Source organism: Ambystoma mexicanum, chromosome 1q (assembly GCF_040938575.1).
Source record: "Ambystoma mexicanum isolate Mex_15411 chromosome 1q, UKY_AmexF1_1, whole genome shotgun sequence".
NCBI classification, from domain to species: Eukaryota; Metazoa; Chordata; class Amphibia; order Caudata; family Ambystomatidae; genus Ambystoma; species Ambystoma mexicanum.
The window spans coordinates 807,090,312-807,103,493 of NC_090922.1; the positions used below are offsets into that span (position 1 = coordinate 807,090,312).

The window sequence follows — 13,182 nt, forward strand, 5'->3', positions numbered from 1 at the left end:
TCATTCCTCAAATGATCAGGAGGTTGAGGAGATTCCGGAAACCCATAATTCTAATTGCCCCGGATTAGGCCAGGAGAAAGCGGTACCCGGATCTTCTAAACATGTTCATCTGTCCTCCGATTCGTCTTCCACAAAGAGAGGATCTTCTCTCACAAGAGGAAAGTCAGGTTCTCCATCCGAATATCAGGACTCTCAACCTTCACGCTTGTTGTCTGAAAGGTTGAGATACAAAGATTGGCATCTTCCGGATGACGTAATGGAGGTGTGGCTTTCAGCCAGAAGGCCAGCAACTAAATCTTTATACCGCAGCCCTTGGAAAATATTCTGCAGCTGGTGTAGGGATAAGGATATTGACCCTTTTTCATGTAGTACACAGATGGTGGTATCTTTCCTACTATATTTGGCAAATTCAGGGCTTCAAGTTGGCACAATCAAGGGTTACCTTGCCGCGCTATCAATCTTTAAATGCACGGCTGAGGAACCTTCATATTTCAAGTTGCCCCTAGTCATTCCGTTTCTGAAGTGGTTGACTAATGTCTTTCCCCCAACTCCTTTTCAAGTTCCCCTGTGGGATTTAAATCAGTCTTGACATTTCTAATGGGTACTCCATTTGAACCTCTTAATTCCTGTCCATTAAGGTTTCTCACTCTAAAAACAGTCTTCCTAGTGGCTTTAACTTCTGCCAGAAGAGTGAGCGAACTACAAGGTTTATCTTGCAAACCTCCACATACAGTATTTCACAAAGATAAGGTAGTTCTTCAAGTGAAGCGAAATTTCCTCCCAAACGTCTCAGAATTCCATATCACACAGAAAATAACCTTGCCTTCATTCTACCCTCCTCCTCATCCAGGGAAAGAGGAAGAGAGATTGCACAGGCTGGATCCAAGGCGTGCCTTGAGTTTTTACATTAACAGACTTGCTAGGATTAGACAAGCAGATCAGTTGTTTGCGGGGTATGTAGGACGTAAACTAGGTTTACCTATCATGAAACGGACATCTCAAGATGGATAATACTGACTATCAGAGAGTGCAATAAATTGGCAGGAAAATATCCTCCTTCAACCAGGGGTATCGCAGCCTCGTCAGCACTCCAAAGAGGAGTTCCAATTAGACATATGTGCGGCTGCCACATGGTCGTCTGCACATACTTTCACCAAATTCTGCAGTCTAGATTCCTCCACTAGCCTGGAGACTACATTTGGGAAAGCTGTGTTGCACTCTGTGCATCTTTAAAGAAATCATTACATTTTACTCCCGGCTCCTATTACACTTTACTGCTTTGGGAGTCTATCAAAGATGAGGAATACGTGGGAGGACACAATCCATTCGAAGAACAAGTTACTTACCAACTGTAATGTTCTTTCGACTGGATGTTCCTCCCACGTATTCCTTATCGCGCCCCCATCCTTCCCCGCACTAAAACTTCCCTTGTAGTTGAAGCCTATGCTCCTTCAAGGGTACTAACCATCTCATACTGGGCTAACACAGCACCTCAAAACGGAACTGAGCAACGGACGCTGCGCGAGACTATTTATACATATGGTGATGTCGGCGCCGATACAGAAGCCTTCGAAGGACACCGACTCGAAGGACGTCGACACCCAGCGCCCTCTACTGTGGATTTTTTTTCCGAGGCCAGCAAGCTGGAAGTGGATTTATCAAAGTTAAGGAATATGTGGCAGGAACATCCAGACGAAAGAACGTTACAGTTGGTAAGTAACTTGTTCTACTCCTACATCCTGTCCCCTTTCCTCCATACTTGTGGGACATTCCGTCCTTCGGGACGGGACCGGAGCACTTTTGATAAAAAGCATCAAAATGGAATTTTTTGTCCTTCTCTTTTTACACAAGGTACTGAACACGGCCGCAACCCCACCCTCCTGAGCTTTGTCCCGCGGATTGCCCTTCAGTCCTTTTCTCTGCACGGTCGTGACTGGGCGCACTTGCGTCTTCTGGAGTTTTTTGTTCCCGTTGTCCTTCTCTCCTGCTCTGGTTCTGCGGTCGCGTAGTCCTCCGTCTATGCCGAAGCGTCTGGAATTTGTGTCCTGTTCTTCATGCGAACGTCGCTTCGCTAGGGCGGGTCCCCATTCTCTCTGCTTGGAGTGTCTCGGGCCGGACCACCGCTGGGATTCGTGCTTCTACTGCGATTCCCTCTCCGTCCGGGCACTCAGCGCCATCTTCTTCGGTGGGAGGACGTCTTTCGGCACGTTCCTCCGGCCTCATCTTCAGATTTTAATCGAAGAAAAGAAAAGACGTCCGGTAAGTTCCTTACTTTTTAGAGTGCCCCGGCCGGGGGACTCCTTTCTGGGTTCTTCTCGGTCTGGGAGGGGCTCCAGTAGCTCTACCACCATGATTTCTCCTGAGGTGCCTCGCAGGCCTAATAGGCATAGCAGAGTTTTCTCAGAGGGTTCCCATGACAGACCTGCCAAGACCGGAACACTTTCCGAGGTTCACCTGTCGGGTGCTAAACGTTGGCCCAGTTCGTCTGAGGCTTTGAACACCGGGGTTCGCTCCGAGGTCTCAGTTTCTGGAGCTTTCCACACAGACACCGGGGTACGCCCTCAGGCCTCCTTTTCTGGAGCTTTCTTTACCAAGCCACGGCTCGAGGACCCTCACGATGGAGCTACACATACCCGGACGAAACCCAAGGTTCCTCTTCTTGAGGGTAAGGTCTGTACCGACAAAACCGAGAGACCTGTCCCTAAGGTCTTGTTTGTAAGGGTGATTCCTCAGTTTTCCCGCGCTCATCGCGGTGATACCAGTTCTGTCGAGGGGGCAAAGAGGGCGGTCATGCACCGTAACTCCTGTTACCGGCTCTGCCGAGGTTCCTCCTATGGAGGCTAATGTTGGGGCCACCTCCAAGGTGTCAAGCAAACATCCGAGACCTCCCAGTACCGGCTCGGCCGAGGATCCTTGTGTCAAGGCTAAAATGTTACTTAAGTCCCTTGACCAGCCTGTGGAGACGATTGCCTCAGCTGTACATGTGACGCATTTCTCTTCAGGCATCGACAAAACGGCGGCCCACCGCTAATGGTCCATGGCGGCCATTTTGGATTCTTCCCTTACACCTACGTTCTCGACGCGGGTGCTGGGAATCTTCATTTTGGGGCTGAGCAGCCTTTTTCACCTCAGGTGGAATGTAAAAATCTGTTCCGTCCTTCTTATGAGTGGCGTGCTCGGATCCCGTTGCCACATACTGTCTCGCTTCCCCCTACTTCTGCTCCGTTGGTCTATGTGGACCCGATTTGGTGGAGGGCCATCCTGGCAACCATCCTCATTGCGTTTGTGGGGGTATGCCCCATATGTGAGGCCTCTGCCTACCCCAGCGCGTAAATCTTTATCAGCGGATGTATTTTTTGACAAATTTCAGAGGCTCATGCATTCTGACCCTATGAAAGAGTACTTTAAGGGTCTTTTCAAAGAAATCAACCCTGAACCTCCAGCTCCACATTTCACCCCGGCGGCTCCAGCAGCCCCTGCGGTGGTACCACCTCTTCCTCTCATTCCGCCTCCAGCTCTTCCTCCCCTTGTCTCCCATAGAGAAGACACCGGTAGAAGACCGGTAGAACGGGATAGCACTTTAAAACCTGTGGCGGTACAACCGTCTGCTCCCGATTTGCTGGATGACCCTCATCCCCGTTCTGCCAGAGCATACCATGACTGGGTTCTGGATATGACATTCCAGTACCTGAGGCCCCTGTTCCGCAGGAAGGGATGCTTTCGGGAGCGTTCACCTTGTCACCACAAGAGTGGGCTGCATATCAATAAAATAATCGACGCCCGATACAGGCTTCACACCTCTGAGGAGATAGCCTTGGCATCTTGTCCGCTCCCTTCCTCGACGGTGGTAGCTTCGGCCACGCTTCAATCCAAGCCGACCTCTACAGCTGCGGCTCAGATTCTCTGCAAGGAAGACAAAATTCTGGACTCCTTGGGCAAAAAAGTACTGCAACTTCGGCAAGCAAATACAGAGCTGATTCTGGTGGCAGCTAATATGAAGCTGTGGAAGGAGTTGGCTGAATTCCAGGAGTGCATTCCTATGGATATGCTAGACGACTTTTGGCCGGTTTGTCAGACGCTAGGGTGTTGGCACAGGATATCCTGGAGGCTGCGGCACACCATGTGGATACTTCAGCTCGAGGCCTGATGGTGGGAATTGACACCTCCCACCAGGCATGGCTCCATGCGATGAAGTTTTCGAAGGAGGTGCAAGATAACGTTTTGGAGCTTCCTTTCAACGGAAAGGAGTGGTCTCATTCTTCTATGGGTAACAAACTCACAAAGACCAAGGCGAGTACCCAAACCACCAAATCCTTGTCGGTCCTGGCAGACCATCACCGACGATCGATGGGTTTTGTCCATCGCTCGGGCGGGCTTTCGCTTGCCCCTACCCCACCCTTCGATCCTCCCTTCCAGCAGATTGGGACACCCTCCCTCAGTGCCGAGGTTCAGAAGCTTTAGACCTGAGGGCGGTGGAACTTGTTCCCTCGGGAAGCAAGGGGAGGACTTTTACTCTCGAGTGTTCACCTCGAGTGTTCATGGTGCCCAAACCCAACCAGGCTGGCCTGCGCACCTTCCTCGACCTTTCCCAGTTCAACCTTTCTCTTCCCCAAGAGAAAATCAAGATGATCACACCTTGCCAAATAAGGTCCTCTCTTCGGAAGGGCGACTGGCTCAGTGTAGTGGACCTTCAGGATGCGTATATGCACATCCTGATAGGGAGGCTGCATCGAAAATATCTGCAATTCTCCCTGTGAGGGGAGCACTTCCAGTTCCGTGTGCTCTCTTTTGGTCTCAGCTCGGCGATGCGTGTCTTTACGAAGATGATGTTGGTCATCGCAGCTTTCCTTCGGCTACAAAGTGTTCATGTATATCCATATTTGGACGACTGGCTCCTACGCAGCCTTTGTCCACTGATGGCTTTCAGCAATCTCCAGTCTCTCCTCCAGCTCCTGTTCAATCTTGGGCTGCCGGTGAACTGGCGGAAATCTTCCATGACGGTCTCCCAAGACTTGATCTTCCTGGGTTTACGGTGGAACACGATAGACTCCAGGGTGTATTTGACGGCGGACGGGATTGCGGATCTGTTCGCCACGTGTCAGCTCTTCATCCAGTCAGAGCACATGACGGTTTGGTGGTTCCAGCGGCTTCTGGGCCTCATGGCCTCGTGCGTACTAACTCTTCCTCTTACGGCGCTCAAGATGAGACGTACTCAGCTGGCTCTTCGGAGCTCTTGGTGTCAGGCTTCGGACTCGGATTCCAAGATGGTCCCAGTTCCATCCTGCATGATGACAGACCTTCTATGGTGGTCTTCGACCAGCAATCTTACAGTGGGGGCCTCCTTTCAGGAGCACAGCCCACAAGTGACAATTACCACGGACTCCTCCTTCTGAGGTGGGGCGCGACTCTGGATCATCTCCAGGTTTTCGATCAATGGACGCCGCAGCACAGGCAGTTTCATATAAATTATTTGGAGCTCCTGGCTGTTTTTCTGGTGCTGAAAGCATTCCAACCATTCATCACGAACTGCGTGGTCCGAGTCCGGACGAGCAACTCGGTATCCATGTTTTACATCAACAAGCAGGGTGGTACCAAGTCACCAGCTCTTGTGGACCTTGCCATTCAGATGTGGGAATGGGCCATCCAGCATGCCATTTGGCTGCTGGCGGTACATATTCCGGGGCAACTCAACGTGACTGCAGACTCACTCAGCCGGCAGACAGCGGCCAGCTACGAGTGGGAACTGAACATGGAAGTCCTCTCCAACATCTTTTGCCAATGGGCCACTCTAGAAGTGGACTTTTTTGCGACTGCCGCAAACAGGACATTTGCTCTTTATGCATCCAGAAACGGTCTTGGGCCTCTTCTCTAGGGGATGCTCTCGAGATCCCGTGGCACAACATGAAAGCATATGCCTTCCCGTCTCTTCCTCTGATTCATCGGTCACTCTGCAAGCTCAGGAATGCATCAAATTGCACTCTCCTGTACATAGTTCCTTGGTGGCCAGCCAGATTCTGCTTTTCGGAACTTCAGCATCTGTCCATTTGTCCTCCGATCAGATGGCTGTTGATACCCAACCTGCTTCACCAGTGCGATCAGCAGATGTGGCACCCCTCCCCACAATCATTCAGCTTGGCGGCATGGTGCCTGAATTCAAATCCGTAGCGCAGTTTAACCTGTCTGAAGACAATATGCGCATTATACAAGTGGCCAAGAAGCCTTCTACGAGGTCTCAGTATGGGAGCAAGTGGCTCCGGTTTTGTCACTGGTGTTTAGCTACGCAATTAGACCCCAGATATGCTACGATTGACACTGTCCTTTTGTTCATTTCTTATCTGGCTGCTTCAGGCATTCATGCCTTATCCTGTAGGACTTACTTGTCGGCTATTGCCGCTTACCTGTCCACTGACGCCTGTTCCTTTTCTTTTTTTAACCCAGTCATTAAAAGACATTTCACAGGTTTGTTAAATTTTTTTCACCTGGATGCAATCCTCACCCACAGTGGGATTTAAATGTGGTTTTGACCGCCTTGTGCCATAAGCCATTTGAGCCTATGGCTACGACGGATCTGGAGTACCTTTCTTGGAAGGTTGCCTTTTTCATTGCAGTGACTTCAGCAAAGCGTGTAAGCGAGCTTCAAGATTTGTCCGTGGAACACCCGTTCCTTACCTTACATAAGGATAAGGTTGTGCTACGCAATCATCCTTCTTTCCTTCCTAAAGTAGTGATAGATTTTCATTTGAATCAATCCATATGATTACCTGTCTTTTCTCCGAACCCGGCCTCAGATGCCGAGAGAGTATTGCACAATTTAGATGTCAGACGAGCTCTGAAGTTCTATCTGGACAGAACAACTGAACTCGGGTGCTCCTCCCAACTCTTTGTTACGTTCGGAGACCCGAAAGGGAAACCCGCTTCAAAAGCTACTACCTCCCGATGGATTGCCTCCTGTATCTCAGAGGCCTATACCATTCCGGGCTTTCAACCTCCGAAGGGCATTCATGCCCATCTTGTACGTGGAAAAGCGGCTGCTGTTGCCTTCCAAAAATATGTTCTCTGGGAGACCATTGCCAAAGCGGCTACGTGGGCCTCCCCATCAGCTTTTTGTAAGCCTTACTGCTTGGACCTGAGCTCCAGAGCTGATGCTCAATTCAGCCATGCTGTTCTTAAAAACCTCTTTCAGTAAGGAGTTTCCATCCATCCGTATTTCCTGTGAGGAGTGCTTTGGGATCTCCCACAAGTATGGAGGAAAGGGGACGGGACGTAGAAGTATAACAAAGTTACTCACTGTAGTGACTACCTTGCTCCTAGTCCATAGTCCCCTTTCCTCCATACACCTGCCCGCCGTCCCCTCTAATAAATATCCTCTATTATTGCTTAAATGGTTGCAGATCTGGCGATACTAAAGGACTGAAGGGCGATGCGTGGGCGGAGCTCAGGAGGGCCGGGTTACGGCCGCATGCGGTACCCCACGTAAAAAGTGAAGAAGGACAAAACAAAATACATTTTTATGCTTTTTATCAACAGTGCTCCGGTCCCATCCCTAAAGACGGAATGTCCCACAAGTATGGAGGAAAGGGGATTATGGACTAGGAGTAAGGTAGTCACTATGGTGAGTAACTTTCTTATTCTCCAGCATTGGTATCTTTCATAGATTCATATGCGCCCTCCCACCTTCCTGTTAGAGCTGCTCAAAAGGCAGGCATTCATCAATCTAGCAGTCACTATAGGGTTCAAAGTCTGAAGATGGCTGCCTGGGGTGGAGCTTAAGCCCTGCTACCTCATTGGTTAGGGACAAAAGGGGCCAAAAAGAGGTGGAGGAACTACACAACTGAGTGCCTTTTAGGCATCATTATCAATGTAGATTGCTTTTTCCTATGGACTGATGACTGGGAATATTCAAGCATGTGAATCTACGAAAGGTACCAATGCTGGTGAAATAGTTACAGGTAAGTAACTAAGACTTCCCATTCAAACAGCCTCAGGATTTGGATAGGAGGATGAAATGGCTATGGCATCTTCCACTCTACTGTGGCCCGAGGGCTATTCTCCTTCTTGTTTCCAGAAATCATGTTTCCTCTATTCTCAGAACTGGAAGCCTTGCAGACTTTTAGTAGAGAAGAGGAACACAAGTTGCAGGGTACAATCTATTAAAATGATGCAGCAGCCTTCCTGATGTGTTCAAATATTACCCCATTAAATGTAGTACACCCCTTCTGAGAAGGGATTGTGAAGTGCTCAGAGCTAGTAGCACGATTGCCTTGAGTGCTATGTACAATCAATAAACTGAACTAAGCTACATTCCCAATGGATATACAAACCCTGCTGCGAAGTGCTTATACAATTGCCCCATATAAGTCATTTCAAACCTATACAGATGTACAAGTGTATGTGAGCTCAATTAGATTTCCAACCCATTAACCCACTGAATGTTTTTACTAGGTGTATCTTATCTAAATTGCAGTTTATACATGGATCCACATAGCAGGTGCACTTACATGCTCAGCTACATTTGGTAACAAAAGCTGTCTCTGCAAGGCCCTATTACTCAGAATGTATCACTTGTATTGTATTCTCAATTTGTGAATGTTCCTGGCCCAGCCTAGCAGTGCTTGTAAGAACCGTCCAATACCGAAATAACCAGGCCAGCACCTCTGAATGGCTTTCAGGGAAGGTACAGTGTAGTTGTTTGTCTGGAATTGGAGAGGGCAAGGTTACTCAAAAGTGTCATACAGCAAGTGCTATGCCCTGAAATCAGCCACAGAAGTGTATGTTTGTCTCCCTGTCCATCAGAAGTGCTGGGACGTTCTTATTAGAAGGATGGGCTGCTATACTTTAAATAAGTCCATTACTGTCCTATTAAATGTTCAGCAGTCTTTCCTGAAAAGAGGAAGGTTCTTGCATTGCCCATTACTGTGCATTACACATTCTCGGAAGTATAAAAGGGTAGTTCACGTGTTGCTCTCATTTCTGAGAAGTTATTGTACGTGATAGATTTCAATGACGCATTTCTTTAAAACTATATAGGTGATATATCTTCATCGACAACACTCACAAGGATTTCATCACAATTACTAATAGTTTGGCTTTGTCAATTGTGTTCAATTTTTGCTAAAATCTTTCTTTAGACACATGGCAAAGGTCACAAAAACATACACTTCAAAGACCGCATCCATAGTTCCAGCGCCACTGTTCTCTGCTAGTTGAAGGATTTGCACATCTACTTGAGAAATCGCTGTTTCAGGTATCGAGTCACTAAAGTGGTGTCCAATGCATCCCTGCAGGATTAGGGCACAGCAGTGTTGGACCTGCAAACCATAGGCCATTTGGATCAAGTACGGAAATCATTACATATAAATATTGAAGAGTTGAGGGTTGTCAGGTAGGCCCTCCACTCTTTCCTACCCAACCTCCTACACAAGGTTTTCAAAATCTCCTGACATACCACAGACATGACAATACCTGGTCTCCTCTATCTGCAGTTTAGTACAGCACCAGATGTGATTTAATTACTTAGTGCCTGATATATGAATTATTCCACTCGCCCATATTCGCAAGCAGTTGGGCACTATTGCACTTGATCACTGCCGCCAGCATCTATGGCGTCTCACAACCAATGACTGTATGTTAGTCATTTTCCTTCATGGGATCTTCATTATCAGTCATAAACTTGTAATATGCATGAGCTGGATCCTCGAAAACAATTAATTAAAAGTATTTCAATTTAAAAATAGCCAAAATACTATGAGCCAGAACCAAAGCAGGGCTTCTCTTTTCCTCATTTTTGAAAGAAAAAGGACAAAAAGGTAGACTTCTTTTTAATTACCTACTCTATGCAAGAAAAGACACACAAAGGAAAAAAAGATAAGAAATGCCCACCATTTGTAAAGGAAAAGACACATACCCGGTCGTGTTAAAAATGTTCTCATTAGTCTGTTTGCTTGACCTGAATCCTTCTTTGAAAAGTTTACCGAAGGAATCTGTCCTGTGGGATCACTATTGTTCTTTTCTGAGCAAAAGTTGAAAAAACAGTAAGTCAGAAAGGCAGAATGTATATATTTGTTAATTTAATTAGGAAACTAATGTGCTTGACGCAAGAGATAATTCTCTCTTGATTTCAAAGATCCTGCACATTGGTGGCAATATTAACTGTTTAAAGATTCATTGAAAATAACCATGATTAATAACTATGATTTCAAGTAAGTAACTTCTTCTCGTACAAAAAATGCCTCAGGATTTCCATCTAAATGAGGCGGTGGTGGTGCCTACCTTTTCCGACTGACAACCCACTTCACAAGCAAAGTGTGTATGTCAAGCATGCCCTTAACTATTACATAGATACATAGACAGAGCTGAAAACTTAGACTTTGGGAAACACACACAACTGTGTCTTTTGGAGCTGCAAACCCATGGTAGGCCTATTTCAATGCAAGGTCTACTGTGATTATCACAGTAAAGTCCCCAGGGGAAGGGGCAGTTAATACCTATTCTACAAGAAAATGGTCTTCTACAGATGCAATGATGGGTGAATCCCATGCCCACCTACTTGCAGAGGATTGGCGTGGGCAGTAGCACATACTTTCACCTGGCTCTGCTGACTAGATTCAAGCATGGAGAGATGTGAGGGTTGGCAAAGCAGTGCAGACGAACCTCTTTAAGTAAGGTGATGTCAATGTATGTACAAAATACCGTTTTTTTCTCTGTTCAAAGTTTCTGTATCTATGAAAGTTCCAATGCAGGAGAAAAAACAATTTACCTGTACATCTAGTAATCCGATGTTGGCCTCTTCCATAAACTCACATGCATTCTGCCTGCATGCCCTATTGAGCGTCATTGATAACCTCAGTCACATTGTGATCATAAATCTAAAGATGGCCTCCAAAGGCAGGGTTTATGGGCCATCTGCCTAGTTGATCCTAAATGTTACTGCAGTTTAATAATTGCTGAGAATTCCCAACATGACAATGTAGCTTTAACCACTGGGTTTTGGGGCGACATTGGTGGTATTGGCCTGACTACTTGAGCCTCACCATGAGGTCTGCCACAGACCGAGTGGGTTAAAGCTATTAGCAACCTGGGCTGACTTCAAAGGTGTTACAATTCCCTTTTTTATGGGAACTCGCCTTCATGCGTCACATGCGTGCTTATCGCCCAAAACAAAACACTACAAATATGGCTACCGGGGAAACCGAAAAAGGATGCTTTTGCTATTCCCATGGCAGCTAGGGAGCAGACATAGCTTGGCGCGGGAAGGCCGAAGGGGCAGGTAAGGAGGTTTCAACGTGCAGGGTCTGTGGAGTGTAGTGGTGGGTAGAGAGAGGACAGGGGAAGAGGCATTTGCAATAAAAAAGCAGTGGCAATGAACTCTAGACATTAATCATGATCTGCCGGAACCTTAGTGCGGCAGGAGACAATATTCTGAGTTGCAGGGTGGTGTTTTCGTTGACTGTTTACTAGTTCTGGATGCAGGTACCGACAGATAGTGGAGTAACCCAGTGGTAGGCTGTATGGTTCTGCACTTAAAGACTTTATTTGAGGTTTGGATGATGGTAAGAAGACCAAGGTTCAGTTGAAGATACTGCAGGACAAACATTTTCGAGTACCAAAGTATTTACCACTTAAGAACATGACAGACTGATATTCATTTAAAAGATGTGTACTTGGTTTACCCAGACATTAACCAGAAGTAAATGATCAACTGCACAAAATTGCATACTATGGAGCTTGTTAATAAAATCTGCTCTTAGAGCAGTAAGTATTCCATGAGATTATACTTAAAGCTTATCCTCCATCTTCACTGCGATAGACCACTTTAAATTACAGAGGTAACTAAAGTATATCCTGTTTAACTAAATTGGACTCAAACTATAGGTCTGCTGTACTCCTACGTCCCATCCCCTTTCATCAATGCAGTACCTTTTTCAGTTGTATTAACTGTAATATTTGTTTTTGTACATGTCTGTGTTATTTTATTTTCATTGTTAAAAATTGTCTAATTTCGTTTTTTTTAAAACCTTTTACTAAGATATTATGATATTCAAGATGGGACAATACCTGGCCCTATTGGGCAGCGTTTCAAGAGAACTTTAGAGAAATATAGAAACAAGCGGTTGGAGTTGATTGAGTATCAAAGTAACATCAAAGAAGATCCTTCTGCAGCAGAAGCGGTTGAATGCTGGAACAAATACTATGAAGTCCTTATGCTCTGTGGATTGTTAAAGATTTGGGAAGATCTGCGCCTCAGGTACATCTTTTAGACATTTTTAAATTAAAGCTTTAAATGAAAAGCCATAACACACATCTGTGCCTCAGTTCTGATATCTGCAATCACAGCTAGCCATGATTTTGATAAGGCATCAGGGACAATCCTACAGCTATGTTTGATGTCTCTAATTGGTCCTGTCATGTCCCTGCTTGCCATATTTGTGATGTCACAAAATCTTATACGTCTTTAAGTCCCCGGATTTGTTATGGAGCAAAGTAGCTGGTACTTCTGTCGTCGATCCTCTTCCTCCCATTACTGTAATAGTGCACCTTAACCATAGTACAATTTTAATGAATTTAAATGCATAGTGTCAAGCTAAATAGGCATTTCACTTCTATCAAGTGGCAACTCTAGATAACGTCACAGGCAGCCCGAGTGGGAGCACAAAGAGCCTGACACAAGAATGTTTTGTGCATTGTCTTGTGCAGTGTGTCAGCCCCCAGAATCAGGGGAAGAAATTCAGGTGTCTGCTTTTGCCTGACCACCTCCCTGTTCTAGGTTCTTGGTAACCAGTGCACTTCCCGCCTGATGGGCACTGTCCTAACCTGCCTGGCCCTGAGTGGGATGCACTGTCTTGTACCTCTTCCAGCCTCTGAAGTCTGATTTGACCCACTGTAGTCTCCCTTTTTTTTAATGATATTGGAGCCACCTGTCCTCCTCCCAACTACAGTGGATTTCTCTCCTCCTATGTCCTCCTTCCATCATCCTCCCCTGATAGTAATGCATCTATCCCCTTCCAACCTCTTTGCTTCATTACGAAGAGATGACCCTTCTCCACAAACCTCCTTAGTATCTCCATACAATTCTCTTGCAGATGTTATCGCCTCCTCCAAATCTCCTCAATATTCTGCCTCAAACCACCAACTCTCTGTCATCACCTCCACCCTCCTTACGCCTACCCCTACAACACCCAGCGC

The 13,182-nt window shown here is 46.5% G+C and overlaps 1 protein-coding gene across 1 annotated transcript in view; it reads left to right on the plus strand.

Moving 5' to 3' along the window:
* Positions 1-13,182, plus strand: part of SHCBP1L (SHC binding and spindle associated 1 like) — a 1,561,452-nt gene that overhangs the window by 651,864 nt on the left and 896,406 nt on the right. Inside the window, exon 5 of the mRNA XM_069635012.1 lies at positions 12,026-12,244. Coding sequence (XP_069491113.1) covers positions 12,026-12,244 — 219 coding nt within the window. The remainder of the gene's footprint in view (positions 1-12,025; positions 12,245-13,182) is intronic.